Source organism: Podarcis muralis, chromosome 1, assembly GCF_964188315.1.
Source record: "Podarcis muralis chromosome 1, rPodMur119.hap1.1, whole genome shotgun sequence".
Classification (NCBI taxonomy): Eukaryota; Metazoa; Chordata; class Lepidosauria; order Squamata; family Lacertidae; genus Podarcis; species Podarcis muralis.
In genome coordinates, this window is record NC_135655.1 from 49,308,502 (window position 1) to 49,327,827 (window position 19,326).

A 19,326-nucleotide genomic window follows, 5' to 3' on the forward strand; every position below is an offset into this window, starting at 1 on the left:
TCAAACTGCAGCTTGAACTCAAGCCAGGAATACAAAGAAAGAATTTCTTTTTATTGCCAAAAAACAGGCAGCATTTCTGTTATATCTGCTTTTAGCACTATGGGACCACAGAGCTAAGTTCTGAGAAAAGTCTGTGCCTGCTGCCTATTAAAGAGGAGACAGAGCCTTCTCTCCAATTTTAGAATTAATCACATAGCATTAAGATTAGAGATAATCAGTTATTTACCCCTGATCATAATGCTTAGATTAGCGATAACAGATCTGATATCATGTCAGGTGACAACTGTGGGCTGTAAGATATGGATTGTCCAAAATGACCTAGCAGGACACATTCAGAGGCTTGGCAGGCCCAATTAGGCTTGTTGGCTATATTCCCTACAATCGATCTACATGAAACACTTCAAGAGCTTGATATTCATGAGGTGTTTTCTCTAATTATCATCAATTCGAAGAGTACTTGACATCTAGTACCAGATACAGGTAAGCCTATCTGACATTTCATGTTCAAAAAGTTCAGTCCAGCACATAATGACATAGGTAAGTGAAAAGATCAGAGATAAAGCCACAAGTCATTTTGGTTTGTTTCTAGCATACAGGTTAGGAAAACTGGGGGGCTGTGTGTGATTACAGCATGTATTACTTCACATTGTAGGTCAACAGGCATTCCACATTAGAATAATACCTTTATTTCTGTGAGAAGAGCTTGGAAGGTCAGCATTCTGAAATTAGCTTTTAAATTAGCTTTTCAAATTACCTAGATCATGTGACAATATATTTTGTACATCACTATTCAAAATTAGCTGACCCTATAGACAACTGGAACCTTTACCCCTTTTACTTGAATGGGTAAGTTCAAAATCCCTGAACTTTCTTGCTGCATTTCATCATAAACTTTTACAGCATATTTTTGAAATAAGATGTGCCATGCCCATCTGGACCCCACCATAGTTAGGGGTAAAGATGCATTAATTTGCATAGGAGTATTCTTATATTTTTCCATTTTCTGCTCCATGGGGCTGATAACATCTGTTCCTCCTTCATGTCTCATTCCATTAGCAGACAGTCAAGATTTTTCTCTATACATTCCCTTTTATTTACAATATTTTAACCAATATTTATAAAAAGATTCCAGTGTGATGTGACTAAAACTCATTTGCACAACCCAAGCAAAATTTAAAACCAGCAAATGTAAGACAAAAGGAAAATCTGAAAAACTAAAGCAGAAGAGGGCAAAATTCCCAAAATCTCTGATTTGAGCTAATATCCAGTAATGTGCTTGAATTCAGATGCAGAGAAACAGAGTGTGGGAACAGTCTGCTGGGAGGTAAGCTGCAGGCATAAGCAGGGTTCAGCACCTCAATCTATACAATCCTTTTACTCTAGCAATCAGATTCTAACCTACCAGTTTGTTTATTTAAAATAATTTACAATATATCCTGTTCTTCCTCCCCAAGGATATCAGTACAGCATGCAATACAAACTGAAAAACAAAGTACCACCAAACTCACAGCACGCTACAATAGCTTAGAGACCTTAAAGACTTGTAAGAAGTTTAACGGACCTCCTAAACATAAGCAGTGAAAAAGCCATACATCACGAGGGCTGGCCTGGATTACATAAACTGTCTGCTAGGATCAGAATTTAGATAGTAAAATGGCACGTTAGTGGCTCAAAATTGTACAAAGAACCAACTTGTCAACTGTTTAAGAAGGCACTTCTGCACTAGTTGCAACATTCCACTGTGTGTAGTACAGAGGAAGTGGAAAAAAACTTGCCAACTATAACTAATTGGTGATGATGATGATGATGATGATGATGATGATGATGATGATGATACTCAGTTCCTCAGAAACCAAATAGTCCTACAGTGTGACCCAAGAGAAGTGATGAAAATCCAAAGAGGACTGTACATGTTTGCATAACTTTGCTGACTCTGCCCAACCTGGTTTTGGCATGGTTTGTGTCAGCATGCTGATGCAGAGGAGGTCTTGCCTCCATCCAGGCTGGTCAACCCGACCAGACCTAAGAGGAGGCGTGTAGTGGTGATAGGGGATTCCCTACTGAGGGGAACAGAAGCAGTGATCTGTGGGCCTGACAAGATGTCTCGGGAAGTGTGCTGTCTCCCCGGGGCTAAGATCCAAGATGTAACTGAACGACTGCAAGGAATCATAAAACCCACTGACAAATACCCCTTCCTCTTGGTTCATGTGGGAACCAATGACACTGCAAGCAATAGCCTCCAGAAGATCAAAAGAGATTACGAGGCTCTGGGCAGGAAATTGAAGCAATTAAATGCACAAATTGTCATCTCATCTGTCCTCCCAGTTGAACGACGTGGCCCAGGGAGAGAGGGAAAAATAGTCTAGATGTATTCAAGTCTCCAGGGCCAGATGAACTGCATCCAAGAGTATTAAAAGAACTGGCAGATGTGATTTCAGAACCACTGGCAGTCATCTTTGAGAATTCCTGGAGAACAGGCGAAGTCCCGGCAGACTGGAGGAGGGCAAATGTTGTCCCTATTTTCAAAAAGGGGAAAAGAGAGGACCCAAATAATTACCGCCCAGTCAGTCTGACATCAATACCAGGGAAGATTCTGGAGCAGATCATTAAGCAAACAGTCTGTGAGCACCTAGAAAGGAATGCTGTGATCACCAATAGTCAGCATGGATTTCTGAAAAATAAGTCATGTCAGACTAACCTGATCTCGTTTTTTGACAGAATTACAAGCCTGGTAGATGAAGGGAACGCAGTGGATGTAGTCTACCTTGATTTCAGCAAGGCATTTGACAAGGTGCCCCATGATATTCTTGTAAAGAAGCTGGTAAAATGCGGTCTTGACTATGCTACCACTCAGTGGATTTGTAACTGGCTGACTGACCGAACCCAAAGGGTGCTCATCAATGGTTCCTCTTCATCCTGGAGAAGAGTGACTAGTGGGGTGCCACAGGGTTCTGTCTTGGGCCCGGTCTTATTCAACATCTTTATCAACGACTTGGATGATGGACTCAAGGGCACCCTGATCAAATTTGCAGATGACACCAAACTGGGAGGGGTGGCTAACACCCCAGAGGACAGGATCACACTTCAAAACGACCTTGACAGATTAGAGAACTGGGCCAAAACAAACAAGATGAATTTTAACAGGGAGAAATGTAAAGTATTGCACTTGGACAAAAAAAATGAGAGGCACAAATACAAGATGGGTGACACCTGGCTTGAGAGCAGTACATGTGAAAAGGATCTAGGAGTCTTGGTTGACCACAAACTTGACATGAGCCAACAGTGTGACGCGGCAGCTAAAAAAGCCAATGCAATTCTGGGCCTCATCAATAGGAGTATAGCATCTAGATCAAGGGAAGTAATAGTGCCACTGTATTCTGCTCTGGTCAGACCTCACCTGGAGTACTGTGTCCAGTTCTGGGCACCAGAGTTCAAGAAGGACACTGACAAACTGGAACGTGTCCAGAGGAGGGCAACCAAAATGGTCAAAGGCCTGGAAATGATGCCTTATGAGGAACGGCTAAGGGAGCTGGGCATGTTTAGCCTGGAGAAGAGGAGGTTAAGGGGTGATATGATAGCCATGTTCAAATATATAAAAGGATGTCACATAGAGGAGGGAGAAAGGCTGTTTTCTGCTGCTCCAGAGAAGCGGACACGGAGCAATGGATCCAAACTACAAGAAAGAAGATTCCACCTAAACATTAGGAAGAACTTCCTGACAGTAAGAGCTGTTCGACAGTGGAATTTGCTGCCAAGGAGTGTGGTGGAGTCTCCTTCTTTGGAGGTCTTTAAGCAGAGGCTTGACAACCATATGTCAGGAGTGCTCTGATGGTGTTTCCTGCTTGGCAGGGGGTTGGACTCGATGGCCCTTGTGGTCTCTTCCAACTCTATGATTCTATGATTCTATGAACCCTCTGTCCACACCTGAACCCCACTGGGAATGGCAGGTGAAATGTTTTACTTTAGAAATGTTGATGGACTCCCATATAAATATACTTGTCTTTCTGGCTGTTTTATCACTTAAAGTTGATCAACAGATCTAACCATAACTGCTGTCTTCTCATCTCTCTAGAAATACCCAGCTTGAACTTCATAGGAAAAATCCCAAGATTCTTTGCCAGAAGACTACAAAGTGGGGTGGGGTGGGGGTGCTACCTCATTAAATGCTGAAGGATTACAGTCAAATACCCTATTAGAATTCATGCTATTTCCCTTAATACTAGAAGTGATTTAATTAGCCACTGGAATACACACAACTGACTAGTGTACATAAATAGAAAAGACATCAACAATGGCACTTAAAAATAAAAATCCTCTTAATACACAGATAAACCGCTTAATTATTTTCACACTAGGTAACTATATAAATTGTTTCATCCATTCCAGGCTTTGAACATATTTAAATAATTACTAATCAAAATTAATTAAAATTTTCCAACAGGGACAGTTCAGTTCATTAGTATGAAGATAAATGCACTACACTCTGCTTGATAGGAACAAACAATTTAGTAACTGCTGTTTAATGTCATTGACTGCAAGTTAACACAATGAAAGAGCACTGCATAAGGAATATAAATATTAAACAAATTTTAAAGGAGTTCTTAATTTTTGTCCCTTTGCATACTTATTAGAAGGACCACTTACCATATCATCAATGGCAGTCATTGAAGACTGGTGCAGACTCAGGGGAGCCAGGTGTCCTTACCCATGCGGCTGCCGGCACTGTTAACAATCTTGGCCAGTTTCAGGGTGCTCTGGGAAGTCCCACCAAAACATAAATTCAAATTGGCCGATCGTTGCCAGTCTAGGGGGAATGGGTTTGGAGGAAGACCTGGAGGAGCCTGTCTTCACTCAGGTCCACTTCCATACCTTACATTCCTGCTGTACTGTGAGTGGGCAATGCACTCCGCAACAGACCATGGGATAAGTTTTGTCCGGAGGCCCAGACATGGACTAACAGGCCATAAAACTTCCCAAATGGCAGCCTAGCAGATCTTCCCCATTTGATCTGCATAATGGGGGGATCCTTTAACCCAGGATCGACCATAACGTGCAACCAGCAAGCAATCAGGCTAGGCTGATTCAGGATACATATCAAGGGCCTATTGCCAAAAGCCTTCTTACATCTTGTAATGAATAAAGTTGTGGCCATTTTAATCCCAAACTGTTGCCCTGTCTTTATTGGTAATTACACACTGTTGGCCCCCAGTGAAGCTGGGCTCACTGCCTCTGAGCTCACACTGCTCTTGTCTACATAGAAACAGCAAAAGGAAACTAATGGAATGTGCACTGGCATAGATCGTTATAACTATTTATTGCAGGCACAAGTTTAGTCGAAAAGTTTTATTACTTCAAAGAAACAGGAAGAAAGAAGTTAATATATTTGAATATGAATACTTCGCTTTCAGAGAGCAGCAAAACACAATCCCACCCACCCCCATGTTTTGAAGTTTTCCTTGCAAAATAGATTTTGAGTGACAAGAGCTGACGGGAGGAAAATATCTCCCACTCAATTCAATGGAGAAGAAAAACACACTTTAAAAATGCCCCTTTGCACTGCCGGGCACATTGTAGAATAAGAGATTGGGGGTGGCCCTAACCTTACACCTAAACTCAATCACATCAACACCTGTCTATAAACTCCAGACAGGAAGCTTGAAATGACAGTGCACACAGCACAAGACTATCTCTTTCCAGTTGGGTATACTTGAAGCTCTGGTGATGGAAGGTTTGGCATTTCCCACAAAAGTCTTGCCTCAGAACACAGAGAGACTTGAGCACACTGAAAACACTTCTCAAACTATAACGTTTCAAGCTACCCTGCTTCAGAACTCCAAACACAAGTACTCAACATAACTGGGGCATCTTCCTGTCACCATTAATTCATGCTAGACTTTCTTAGTTGTGCAAAGGAAGATCTTCAACTATGGGCCCTTATAAGGTTAGGCTACTGTTAGGCCATTTTTGGTGCAAAAAATAAAATGTTGCTCAGGTTGCATCACAGGGATTGAAGAATACAAAACTGAACTAACTGCTAGGTTCTACTCTTTTCAGAGGGAGAACACTTAAGCTTCTCTGCCCCTGATGTTTTTGGTGCCTTTTTGTACCAAGGACAGCAAAACAAATCCTTTTAGCAATTCCCACATTCCATCTTAAGACTGTTACAAACCCTGCCATATAATTTAATCACCTGTGTGGTTAGGGGAGCAGTCTAGTAAAGAACTGCTTTCTATTTGTGTTCTTGTTTGAATTGTGCAGCAGTTCATTCAGCCCAAAATAAGAGAGTAAGACTCACTATGACAATAAGGCACTCTCTGCAGATGACACTCTGCATGTGCCCTGAAACTTCATAGTCCTGGAACTTCAATCAACAGATGAATGGACAATGAATGGATTCACTATAATTGCACAGACGAAGCAAACCTGAGTATACCACTGGCTGCCCTCAGTGAAAGATTACTTGTTCTCATGGGATTGAGAGGCCAAGAACTCCATAAGTATGCTAATGCATAATTTTACATGTGATCATTTGTCAGCTGCCAACACAAGCTCAAGCCACCATTTGCTCTCCATTAGCCCTGGTGAGAACAGAAGCCTCTTTCCAACTGGCACTAACCCAAATCACTAACAAGCAAATTACAAACAAGAGGGAAATGTTATCAGTCTGAAATTATGAATTCAATACAAGTTGCATGTTGTTCACTCACTCCAAATCATCTTTAAAATGAGTCTCTCTCTCTCTCTCTCTCTCTCTCTCTCACACACACACACACACACACACACACCACACAGACGTGTTTATAACCTTACATGTACTGATGTTTCGGAGTTGGAGGATCCTGCAGTCTAATTCAGAGAGTCGAATCAAACCTGAAACCGAACCTGGAAACCGGTTCAGAGAGCGTTGTTTCAGAGAAGCAGCTAAATCCAACTCTAAAGTATCTCAGATTCCTTGACTCATATTGAACTTCTCGAAACAAACCACTAACTGGCTCAAAGTAAGTAGTTCATTATCAAGTACTCAAGCAGTATAAAAAGGTGTTTCTGAAAGACTTCCTGCAAGTTTGGGCCAAATTACATGCAATGTTCAGGCTCATCCACACTTCCTTTTGTGCTGTGTGTCTAGGCAAAAGGTCTGGGCTTTCCAAGTCTGTCTGATTTTATTTTTATTTTTTTTGTCCCAGCACTTTCCCCAGGAAACCCCACATTTTACCACTGAATTGGAGCAAACAGCAATGGGCTTTTCCCTCAGATTGCTGTTTGTAACAATTCAGTAGTAAAACACAGGTTCCCCCAGGAAAAGCGCTGGGACAAAAACAAGCAAACCATTCTGTCACCGACCTGGAAAGTATAGACCTATGACTAGAAAGTGCAGGACAAAGGTAAGTTTGGATGACCCCTTAGTCGTGCATATCTGCTCTAAAACAAATCAATGGTCTTTTAAACTGAGGGTATTGTTTTTGTTTGTTATTTATAGAATCATCGAATCTTAGAGTTGGAAGGGATTCAAGGGTCATCTAGTCCAACCCCCTGCAATGCAGGAATCTCAGCTAAAGCATCCATGACAGATGGCTATCCAATCCAAAAATTATGCTATATATTTTTGTATTTTTATATTGTAAACCACCCTATGACCTTCAAATGAAGGGTGATATAGAAATTTAATAAATTAAAAACTAAATGCAAAGTGCTTGGGGGCAAATAGCATGAGACCTGAACCAGACCAGGACCCTAATGTGCAAAGAATGTGGCTTTAACCCTTTGCCCTCCCCACTGTGGACTGATACAGATCAGGGTCCCTGCACCCACAGTTTGTATAACCAAAAACCACCCCTTTTGGGCAATGCAAATTTCAGGTGTGGTGAACTTGATCTAGATCAGGCTGCAGTATGTATTTGTGAGGGGGGGGGGGAGTTAGAGCCCCTATTTTCTCTACCAGGATCCCAATCTGATTTAAGCCTCCACACTGGCTACTGGTCAAAACAAAAACAAAAAGACTCCCTTCAATTATGGATTGAACTATGTGGCTAATATCACTTTGAAGTGTGGCCCTAAATAAGAAAGAAGGAAGAAGCCAGGATTCTAGGACTGGAACATTTTGTTAAGGAGAAACAAAAAGCTACAAGTCATCTAACTAAAACATAGGTCAAACTGGAACTCTTATATACGCCAGATAAAGTATTCAGTGTAACTGATTTTCAACCAAACACCTGGTAGTTCAGATGATAACCCAGAACTACTTTTTGAACAAAATTACAAGAGGAGAAATTTCATCACAGCTTTTTATCAACAAGATCAATATCCGCAGAAGTAAAACTATAAAGTATAGAGGAAGCACAATAAAATCAGATCCAAACAAAGATCAGACAACCAAGATGTTTACGCCTGGTATATCTAATATGCTTTTAAATATTTGCTATGCCATACTAGGCTGAGATTCCTACCCATATCTCTTAAACTGTTTATATATAAACAGCTCTCAGCAATGTATTTCTTTTGCGCAATAAGTGACCCTTGTTTTGATACAAATGAATACAGAAAGGCTCTCGCCATTGCCTTTTGGATTCCAGCCAACATGCCTAATATAGCTATTCAATTAGAAAGAGAATAAGGGTTGAAGGCTAGCCTAGATACTGTTGATAACATTACTGGCTACCAGCCAAAGTTTTTTTTTGTTGTTGTTTTTTTAAAAAAACCCAGACGACATAACATTCACTGACGGTACACATCTTCTTTTCAAATGATGTGACCAAAACAAGGGATATCTCTTGTATGCTCATCTGTGAGCTTCCCAAGTTCATCTGATGAACCAGAGTTAGAGCACTGGACTTCAGTCTTATATCACAAGGCTTAGCTTCATGAAACAGTACCTTAGATCATTAAAAAAAACTCTCCATTCTCTACTCTTTTGACCAGTAGATTATCTGAATTGCTATGAGAAGAATGATACTACCTAGAGTAGAAGGTCAAACGCTAAATAAGCAGACTTTTGCTTGTTCAATGGAACATCCCCCTTCCTCTCCTCCTCTGTGCCCTCCAAATCTGACTGAAGGGGCTCCCCAAACCTCAGAAACAGATTTGGGGTGTGTGGGGAGAAGAAGAAAAGATTTGTTTCGCAGGCAGAGAAGTCCATTCACACACTGTTGAATACAACTTTCTGTGTCTGAGCAATTGATAAAAACATCAGAACAGCCAATTAAGCATGGGGCGATCTGAGGAAATTCTTGAACCACCTGATAATATTCATTTTTCTTCTTTCCATTGCTTTTCTTTATTTCCTTACATAAATTATCTTTCCTCTACAATGGAAAGGCAGACTGGGTCCCAAATGGTAATTGGGACTGAAATGTTATCAGATTTCTCTTAACATGCCCCTTATGCAAGAAAGAAAAATAGTTGTAATGAAATGGGACTTACCTGACCAGTGCCCAGTAGTACCTCCTGATCTGTCTGTGCATGTCTCACTCACTGGCCTAAAAACAGTCTCCCAGCCTCCGGTAGCATATCGCCAGTTCTGAGATTCCAAAATTAGCGTCCTTTGAGTACCATATGCAATCATGAAGCAGTAGACTACATGATGAAGTTGGCAACCATAACCACAGCCTTTGTTGATATTACAAACTAGTTTCTTGGCTTTGCTACAATCCTTAGGGTTCTGCAAATGAGAAAGTAGACATGAAGACATTATAGACACAAAAGAAATAATTTTTTCAGAGCAAATGAGAACTATCATAAATTATATAGCAATTATCATAATTCATATGCAGATACAGGAACAGACTTCTGCTCCGTCAAAATTTTATGCACATTCTTCACTAAGCTAATATAAAATAAAATGATTTTATGATTTTAAATTACTGTTTTATTTCTGAATTCATCAGAATTATAACTTTTGGTCTCAATGCTCACGTGCCACCAGTACTGCTTTGAAAGTGGAATGTTCCCCTTTGCAGATGGCTACTTTCCAAATTTCTTAGCTTGCTTCAGTGAACATGCATAACCACCCACCCATCCTACCGCAATTCTGCCTGTATTGTTAACACTAAACAAATGTTAATTGTTTGTATGTTAATTTTTGTATATCAAGGACAAAGAAACAGATGTATGAATAAAAAGACAAGTCCAGGAGAACAAAGAGCTTTGTGGCTTAAAGACTAACACATTTATTGTGGCATAAGCTTGAAATTTGTTAGTCCTTAAGGAGTCTCAAGAATCTGTTCAGCAGATACAGACCTGGATGCTACCCTCTCTGGAGACTATTACAATGGAAAGTCCAGGAGAGTAGTAAAACATACATGCACATACTAACATTCTCTCACACACATGCACAAATGCAGATGGGCGCGTGCACATCATAGTTTTCAAAAAGGACGTTAAGGATCTGATGTATAATGGTGGGGATTACTTGAGTTTGTGGCCACAGAGAGGTTAGGCTGGCCTCAACTAGAGCCAAGGCTTTTTCGGCTGTGGCTCCGATCTGGTGGAACACTCTGTCACAAGAGACCAGGGCCCTGCAGGACTTGAGATCTTTCTGCAGGGCCTGCAAGACAGAGCTGTTCCACCAGGCCTTTCGCCAGGGCACAGCCTGACTTCGGCAATCTTCGCGGAGCTCTGGCCCAATGGTTGCCATTGGTTTGATTTGAATTAATTTTATAATGAATGATTTTAGAGTGTTGTGTTGTGTTGTGTTGTACTGTTGTACTGTTTTATTGTTGTTAGCTGCCCTGAGCCCGGCTTCGGCTGGGGAGGGCGGGATATAAATAAAAATTTATTATTATTATTACAACATGAAGTGAGAATTGGTTTAATCAAAGCTGGAGTTGGATCAAGGAGACCCAAGCTCAAAATCCCAATCCAACAGTGCTGAGATCAAAGTTCTCTGAAAAGAACTTTTGACTTAAATTTGAGAGCACAAAACTCCTAAACTGAGGTCATTTTGTGATCTCTCCTTTCCCCCATTATTTTAGTGTTGTTGTTTATGGAAACAGAGATCTTCTCAGAAGCCACTGGTGCCAATATTTTACCCAGAATGCTTGGAAACTGCATCATTTGATAGCATCAGGGAGCAGAGAGTTAAGTGGCCAGCAGCGAAAATGAGAGGGAAGTACCACTCTTGCCACGAGTTATGCCAAAATCCACCATTTGTGAATGGGTTAGAATTACCATGCAAATATAAGGCTCAATGCTTGACCTTGAGCAAGTTACCATCTTTCAGCCTAACCTAGTCTAAAACACTGCTATGAGAATAAAATTGAATAACAGTTTTCTGGGGAATGCAATACAAATGGGGTATTAAATAAATCAAGTTAAAATCAAAACAAATATAGGCAGCAATTAAGAAAAGGAAGTCTGGTTGATTCGGCTGTAGTCATGGACTTCTTGTCCTTTCCAATTCTTCCTGGGTGACACTTTAAAATCCAACTGTTCATTTAACATTTATCTGCCTTTCCTGCACCACCTATCCTCTTGTCTACAGTCTGTTCTCCTCTAAGGCACAAGGTACAGTGGAACCTCGTGCTACGTACCGTCCTCCTTGCAAACGCTTCGGGTAACGAGCTCCGCTAAACCAGAAGTAGGTCTCCTGGTAGCAAACTTTGCCCCGGGGTGCAAGCGGAAGTCGCATGCCGGAGGCGCACGTGCAGCGGAAGACCCCATTAGCGAAAGTGCGCCTCATGTTAAAAACGGTTTCAGGATAAGAACGGACCTCCGGAACAAATTAAGTTCGTAACTGGAGGTACTACTGTACTGTGTCTTTGCAATCCCACTTTCTATTGCACATTATACCCACCCCCATGGAAATTTGTACTAGGTCAGAGACATGTTTTTCACTTCCTACAAAAATGAACCGAGATGGATTATTACCAACATAACTCATTTTAGGGAGCCATACTTCACATGGCATGGTGCATACTTTGCATACAAGAAGGTTGCATCTCAGGTAGAGAAGAGATGGGATTCCTTTTGCTGTGTGCTTTGCATTATCTAATTGTTTGTGTTAGGTTTTAGTGAGGTTGTTTAACAATACTGTATTGTTTCTATTTATTTTGTTCCATATTACTTTGGGTACTATTGGCAAAGTGCCAGTTTTAGAAAATTAAAAGTTTTAAATGCATAGCTACACAATCAAACACAATTTTCATGACTCAAAGAAACATGACATTTCATGATTCTTTGCACATACCAGAATCAGTGTACAAGCACATACCAGTGAAATATATACACCAATGTAGTACAGTATTTTAAAAATACTTTCTTTATTGAAAAATAAATCCCCTAGCATAAAATCCCCTGGACCTACATATCTGAAATTTAGAAGGGTTAATCACTCTTTTGGGGGCTATCTTTTCTTCTAATTTGATGTACTCATGTGTAAAAACCTAACAGTTGTGTCTGGTTTGGTTTCCCAACGCAAGTGAATGGGACTACAGTGGTACCTTGGGTTAAGTACTTAATTCATTTCGGAGATCCATTCTTAACCTGAAACTGTTCTTAACCTGAAGCACCACTTTAGCTAATGGGGCCTCCCACTGCTGCCACGCCGCCAGAGCATGATTTCTGTTCTCATCCTGAAGCAAAGTTCTTAACCCAAGGTACTATTTCTGGGTTAGCGGAGTCTGTAACCTGAAGTGTATGTAACCTGAAGCGTATGTAACCCAAGGTACCACTGTACAATATTTGGATTACTAGATCGCTCCAAAGCAAATCAGGGCCAGATCTAGATGTGCACCACCAGATGTTGAGCTATGCCCAGAAGTCATATCCCAGGAAATAGTGTTCACTACTGACCTTGATGTTACCCTGTAGGTGGTCTTGTAGATCAGTGAAGTATGAGGTTGGTGTTGGTCATCAACACTACGGGCTCTGACAGTAATTAGCATGTATTAGCTATGTTTTAGTTGCTGCTGCTTGTCTATGGTTTGCATCCAAACTGAGTTCCACTTTGACAATAGGACTTCCACTTCCTGTCCTCCTCCCTGCAGCCTCCCACATGTTTTAGAAGGTGGGGGACCCTCCACAGCAATTCTGGGGAAGCACGTGGTGCTGTAGGGGGAGAGGAGAGGAAGAAGTCCCATTATCCAAGCAGATCTCCATTTGTGCGATGCGGGATTCAACATTTTTATTATTATTTCTATAAAAAAATATTCTTTTTCTTACTGATTTTAAATGTCGCTAGCTGCCCTGAGTGGTGAATAAATGGGATATAATTATTCTATAATAAAATAAATACCAACTGCAGCACTTCAAAGTTAACTTCTTTTTCAGGTTAACTTCTTTTAGATATCTATCTATTTTAGATATCTTTTAGATATCAGATATCTAACACTACTCATTGAAATGCTAAGTTTATACAGAATGCTTTCTCCCCCTTTAAACAATTTAAGAGAAATGCATGTTTTTGAATGATCATGTATTACAACAGCAACAGGAAAGCTCTGGCCTACAGACCTGATTAAACCTGGCAAAGATGCCAACTTTGTTCACAAGGCTGTTTCCCACAAAGCATGTCTACCTGTCCCACACCTGACATCAGATGTGATATGACATGGGGGGGGGGCACAGGTGAAGGCACAGCTGAAGACACAGCTGCAAGTACACAATCAGGAGCATTAAAAAACACTCCAAACTGTGCATTTGCAAGGCAGGCTTGCTGTCAGCGCTGATGAGCTGATCAGCAGATCAGCAGTGAGAGAAAGCCTGTTGGGATCAGCTTCACTACCAAGTTCCCCATGGTTACTTCAATCCTTGGCTTTTCTTTTGCTGCATAATTCGCTATGCTACAAAAAAAAACTGGGTTGCCTTTTGTCATAGTAACATCAGGTGCCTGACAGCTGGGCAGGCTCTGGCCAGCTGCTGAAGTGGCACAGCAGGATTGGGGGAACCCACGATCCAGCTCACTGACTGTATCTAGTTTTCAACGTGTTTTAAGGTATTCACATGTATTCTAATTTTTAAAAAACCTCAAGCAAAGCTTTTAGATTATATGAATGTTGTTCAAGTAAGCAGACTTGAACATTTTTCTAATATTTTCTAATCAAAATTTTCTGCTCAAATGCTACTGAAAGAACTTTTCAGATCTTTATACAACATGAAAATTAACATGTATAGGTTCAGTTTTATTTACTGAATATAAATGAAACAAATACACTCTGATAACCATTTGTTTAAGGCACTGAAAACTACAAATTCAAAATTCTGCAGAGAACGTACATTATGATACTTCAGTTTTGCAGGAACTCAGCTTAATGAAGAGAAAAAGAAGACTATTAAATTGTATCTGACATTGTTCGTGCCATACAAACAATATAAGTGAACCAGTGGTGGCATCTGATAATGGAAGGGAAGAGGAGGAAATTCCATGCCACCTTCTACTTTGTTCAGGAAGGTTCCCCGACTCTCTGGAGCTGATTTTCAGGGGCACTGGAGACAGGAGGAGGAAATGGCAAAAAAAAACCCTTTCTTCTTCCATTACCTGATGCCTCAGCTGGATCACTTGCATTGTTTGATTGCTCTGGCCCAAGCCCTTCCCTGAGCACAAGAATACCAAATGGATTCCACCCATAATGAATTGATATTGAAGTAAAATTGAGCAACTGCAAAATATGAAATCAAGTTGTAATTAACTTTTATGCCGGCTCAGGCTGGCAATAAAACCAAAAAACAAGTCAAGAAAACAAGCCTCTGAAGAGAGCAAGTCAGACCCAACCAGCAGTGGCAATAGAGAGAATCGCTCTGGTGAGTGGCATTATTATTGGCTAAATTTGTATACTGTCCTTCATTCATAGATCTCAGGGTGGTTCACAGGAATGACCCCACCCCCTGGAGAGGAGGCAGTAGGCTTTCTAGGATACCACCACCAGGAGATGTCACCCCTATAAGAGGAATGTCCTTCAGCCCAATTCAGAAACAAGAATTCACAGTAAGAATTCCATATTTTTTTCAAGCGAACATCCCTAGAGAGCACTGCTCTATATGCATATTAAAATTGGAATGGTAGCATTTTTCAATGGCTTTTATCTTATCTAAATACTTTTAAGGAAAATGTATTACATGAGTTGTCTAGTGTCTTTTGAAAACTAATGCACATAACATTTTTACATGGTCACAATTCCATAGTACTGTCTGCTTTGTTTAGAATCATGAGGCAGAATTTTAGAGATAAGATTTAAATTACCACAAACGTGGCAAAACCAAGTTCAAATTGCTTGCATATTATACTGCTGATTTGTAAACATTTCTATCAAGATGCAAACTGAAATGATACTACAACTTCCAACAAACTGCCTTAAGAAATATGCAAAATATTCCCAAGAATGTGATAAAGTTCAATTTTTTTCAATTGTTTATTTTAAATATTAAAATGAGGTGCCAAATGTACAACATGCTAATATAAAGCAGATATGTCTATTAAAGCATACATTTACTAAAGATTTGCGGACAATTATTTGGCAAATTCTTAGCATTACTGATTTTTTATGACTTAAGCATTAACAACAGACAGTCTCTCATGTCAACAAGTCCTGTGTAAAGACCTCCACACCCCAGCCTACCTCACTGGACCCCCAGCTTCTCAGTCCTCTGGACCGTGGCTGCTCTCACTTTAGTCCTAAAGCATGTTTCCTAAAAATGCAATTATAATAGTTCTACTCAGAAGATCCATTGAGTTCACTGGGGCTTATTCTGAGGTCAGCAGGTATAATTTTGCCACTTTAGCTATATCATTCCAGAATTATTTAAATATGCACATGTATAAAGGTAAATTAAAGGGATCCCTTGACCATTAGGTCCAGTCGTGGCCGACTCTGGAGTTGCGGTGCTCATCTCGCTTTATTGGCCAAGGAAGCCGGCGTACAGCTTCCAGGTCATGTGGCCAGCATGACAAAGCCACTTCTGGCGAACCAGAGCAGCGCACGGAAACGCCATTTACCTTCCCGCCGGAGCGGTACCTATTTATCTACTTGCACTTTGACGTGCTTTCGAACTGCTAGGTGGGCAGGAGCAGGGACCGAGCAACGGGAGCTCACCCCATCATGGGGATTCGAACTGCCGACCTTCTGATCGGCAAGTCCTAGGCTCTGTGGTTTAACCCACAGCGTCACCTGCATCCCATGCACATGTATAGAGCAGCCTCATTTGGAAAATCATGATCCCTCAGGAGATCATCTTGCCCATTGTTTTAGTCTTGAACATAAAAGCCTTCCTTAAAATGTTCTTCAACATGAAAAAACCTAAGGTCCTCCAGATGTTACTGGAGTACAACTCCCATCATACCTGGCCATTGGCTATGATGGCTGGTGCTGATGGCGAGTTGGGAGACCAACAACCTCTAGAAGGCCATGGGTTCTGCACCTCTACATTAATTTGCTTCTCAATATGTGTACCAAGGCACACATACATACACACAAACATACCTCTTCTTAAAATAATTCTACATACTTTTTCTGATTAGAACTAATCTCGATGTCAGAAAAAGACATCAATGTCAGAAAAAGACATCATGTCAGAAAAAGACATGAAGTGTCTCTAAGGTCATGTTTGAATGGGCCCTTCCTTCTCTCTTGCCATGATTTTTAAAGATGTCGCCAGAAAAGTATTTGCCATGGGACAACCAAGCATAACATCCTGGATACTATGGTCACTATGTCCTTTTAACCACATGGACTTATGGAATTTGCATATGCGATTCAATCCAAAAGAACATACCTTACAAATTTCCCTCAAAGTCTGAGAAAAAAATGTTATCTAGACAAAATACTGAACAGCCAAAGAGATTTTCTTCTTTTTAATTTAGTAAAAAATGATAAAACCAGAAAGTATATTGATGAAAGGTATAACAATTTCTCATAGCTAAGTGACTGGAAATGCACTTCAACAGAAATTGAACACAAACAGCAAATAAATTTGATCTATAAAACTTACCAAATGCTCTCTTACTTAATGTCCAAACACATATTAAATAAACTAATTTCATTATTTTAATCACTGAAGTTGCTTTAACCCTGATAAATACATATATTTTTCTGGTGCCTTATGTACTCTCACACTGCTCTATATTAGCGTGAATTAAATGTTCCTTCAGTAAATCCTACTTTAATTTCTTTCTATTCAAGGACACTTTCTCCATAATTCTTACCTGAAGGTAAGTTATTCTCCTCTGTACCAGCTCTGTCAAATCTTTGGCTTCTTTTTCTCGCCAATCACCTGCTCCATCTGTTTGACTGAGGTAGTACAAATCTGTCATTATTGACCTGTTTTTTTAAAAAAGCAAACAAACAACCTTAGTGGCTAACTTAACTAATCAGAAGAATCACTGGCAAAATGAAAACTAAATGCTGATTATAAGATCTTAAAATAGGAATTTAAAAAAATTGATTTCCCTCCACTTCCAGAGCCAAATATCTGTATGTGCACATGTATTCACCTTCAATAAATTTAGCAATCTCAAACTGATTTAAGCAAAATATTTGAACAGTTTAGGATGAGAAAACCAAGCTCACACACATGCACAGACAGAATTGGAATTGATTTCCCCTAAGCACCAAAAACAATATTCATAATAAAACAAATCTTTTGGTGCAGGTAGAGCAACATAATAATCTCTCTTGAAAGCCAAAATGAGTTGCTACCATCAAACATTAAGAAAATATGCATATAGGTTTAATACACAATCTCCCTGCTGTTTAAAGTATTGTGAAAAGTTTTCAGTTTACAGAAAGCAGGCGGAGAGGTGGACTAAAAACCAGTACTCTGATCCATTGAGAATATCAAGGAGAGGTGTTGGCAAAAGAGAAGAAATTATAGGCAGTTAGGTAATCAGCAGGCCAACTCAATATTGTTGAAAAAGACACAAACCATCAGTGCATACTAATAAATTTAGTTCTGAGCAGTAACAAACTCAAACCACTCAATCAATTTTGGGGGGAGGTGACAAGACAAAAAACTATGAATGTGTATAATTAAACCCAGAGTTCATAGCTTAGTTAAAAACTACTTGAACGTCACACAAGAAATTGTACCCTAACTAGTATCCATACATTTGTTTCAAGAACAACCAAAAAAGCACTGAAGATGCATACAATCTGTATGACAAATGAACAGTTAGAATGGCTGCTCCACAGTAATGAAAGTTCCTTCTCAGCAGGCTTACAAATTCTGAACACATTTTAGAAGTGCTGCAGGTTCTTACTATTTGGGCTAAGATACGACTGGGAACCTTTGGCCCTCCCGATGTTGAAGTACAACTCCATTCTGCCCTAGCAAGCAAGGCCAATTGTTAGGGAGTAAAGGAAGTGTAGTTCGGCAACACCTGAAAGGCCACAGGTTCCTCACACCTGTGCTAGACCTTAGCCAACTAGTAATAGACCCCAAACCCCACAAAATTATATCTAAAGCCTCGCCCTTTTTCCCCTAAGCAATTTCAGAGGGTGCCTTCTTTGCCTTTACTTAGGAATTATTCATGGCTCTCCCATTCATACAGAATGCAAATAAGGGGTAAAGGTGTTGATACAGACCTGGCTATATTTATTACCTATTTGTTCCAGACAAATTCATGTTTGTTACAGATAAGTAACAGGAAAATATCTCCAGTGATTGTATACTTTTCCTGCCCTTGCATAAATAAAATAAAATAAAATAAAATAAAATAAAATAAAATAAATAAATGGCAGCTGGTCAAATCAACATCCACTCCCTCAAAAAAAATCTCAGTGAAATTCTCTATCACCATGATAGGCTGGGCTGTGTAGTGCTGAGAATAACTTGTCTATGAGAATAATATGTCTATGTGCTACTTGCCATGTACCAACATGTATGGCAGTGGAGTGCATGTCGGAGAATGCCTGATGTGAACTTCACCAGAGCTAAGCCCAGGACAAACACTCTCAATGGGTTAAGGACAGATTCAACTAGGCTTGCACGAAAACTCAGCAGGGCAGCTGCATGGGATTCAAGAGATATCTGTGAATTATCAACAGACTAATATTGCCAAATCCCAGAATGCAAAGAATACATCCTGAAGGAGAATGGCAGAGGAAGGAAAAACAGAATCAAAGCTTAAAGTGACACACAGATGTCCTATGATGATGGCAGCAACAACGTTCTCTAAAATTTCCTGGCCAACAATATCCAGAATTACTCAACAGGACTCCCACAAATCTTTGCCATATCCTGCAACTGCATTCCCAACATCTCATAGTATACTGTATCAAATCCAAAATACGAACAGGGCACAATGTTCCCTATCACTCTTTTAGTGGAGGATCAATAATTGCCCAATAAATACAGTTATAAGGTAAAACCAGCATGTCAAAGGCTCAATAAACCATAAGA

At 40.1% G+C, this 19,326-nt stretch overlaps 1 protein-coding gene across 1 annotated transcript in view; it reads right to left on the reverse strand.

Annotated features, from left to right (window-relative positions):
• FUT8 (fucosyltransferase 8) overlaps positions 1–19,326 on the reverse strand; it is an 85,661-nt gene that overhangs the window by 20,954 nt on the left and 45,381 nt on the right. Inside the window, exons 5-6 of the mRNA XM_028725976.2 lie at positions 17,132–17,246; positions 9,418–9,655 (exon numbers count right to left, since the gene is read on the reverse strand). Coding sequence (XP_028581809.2) covers positions 9,418–9,655; positions 17,132–17,246 — 353 coding nt within the window. The remainder of the gene's footprint in view (positions 1–9,417; positions 9,656–17,131; positions 17,247–19,326) is intronic.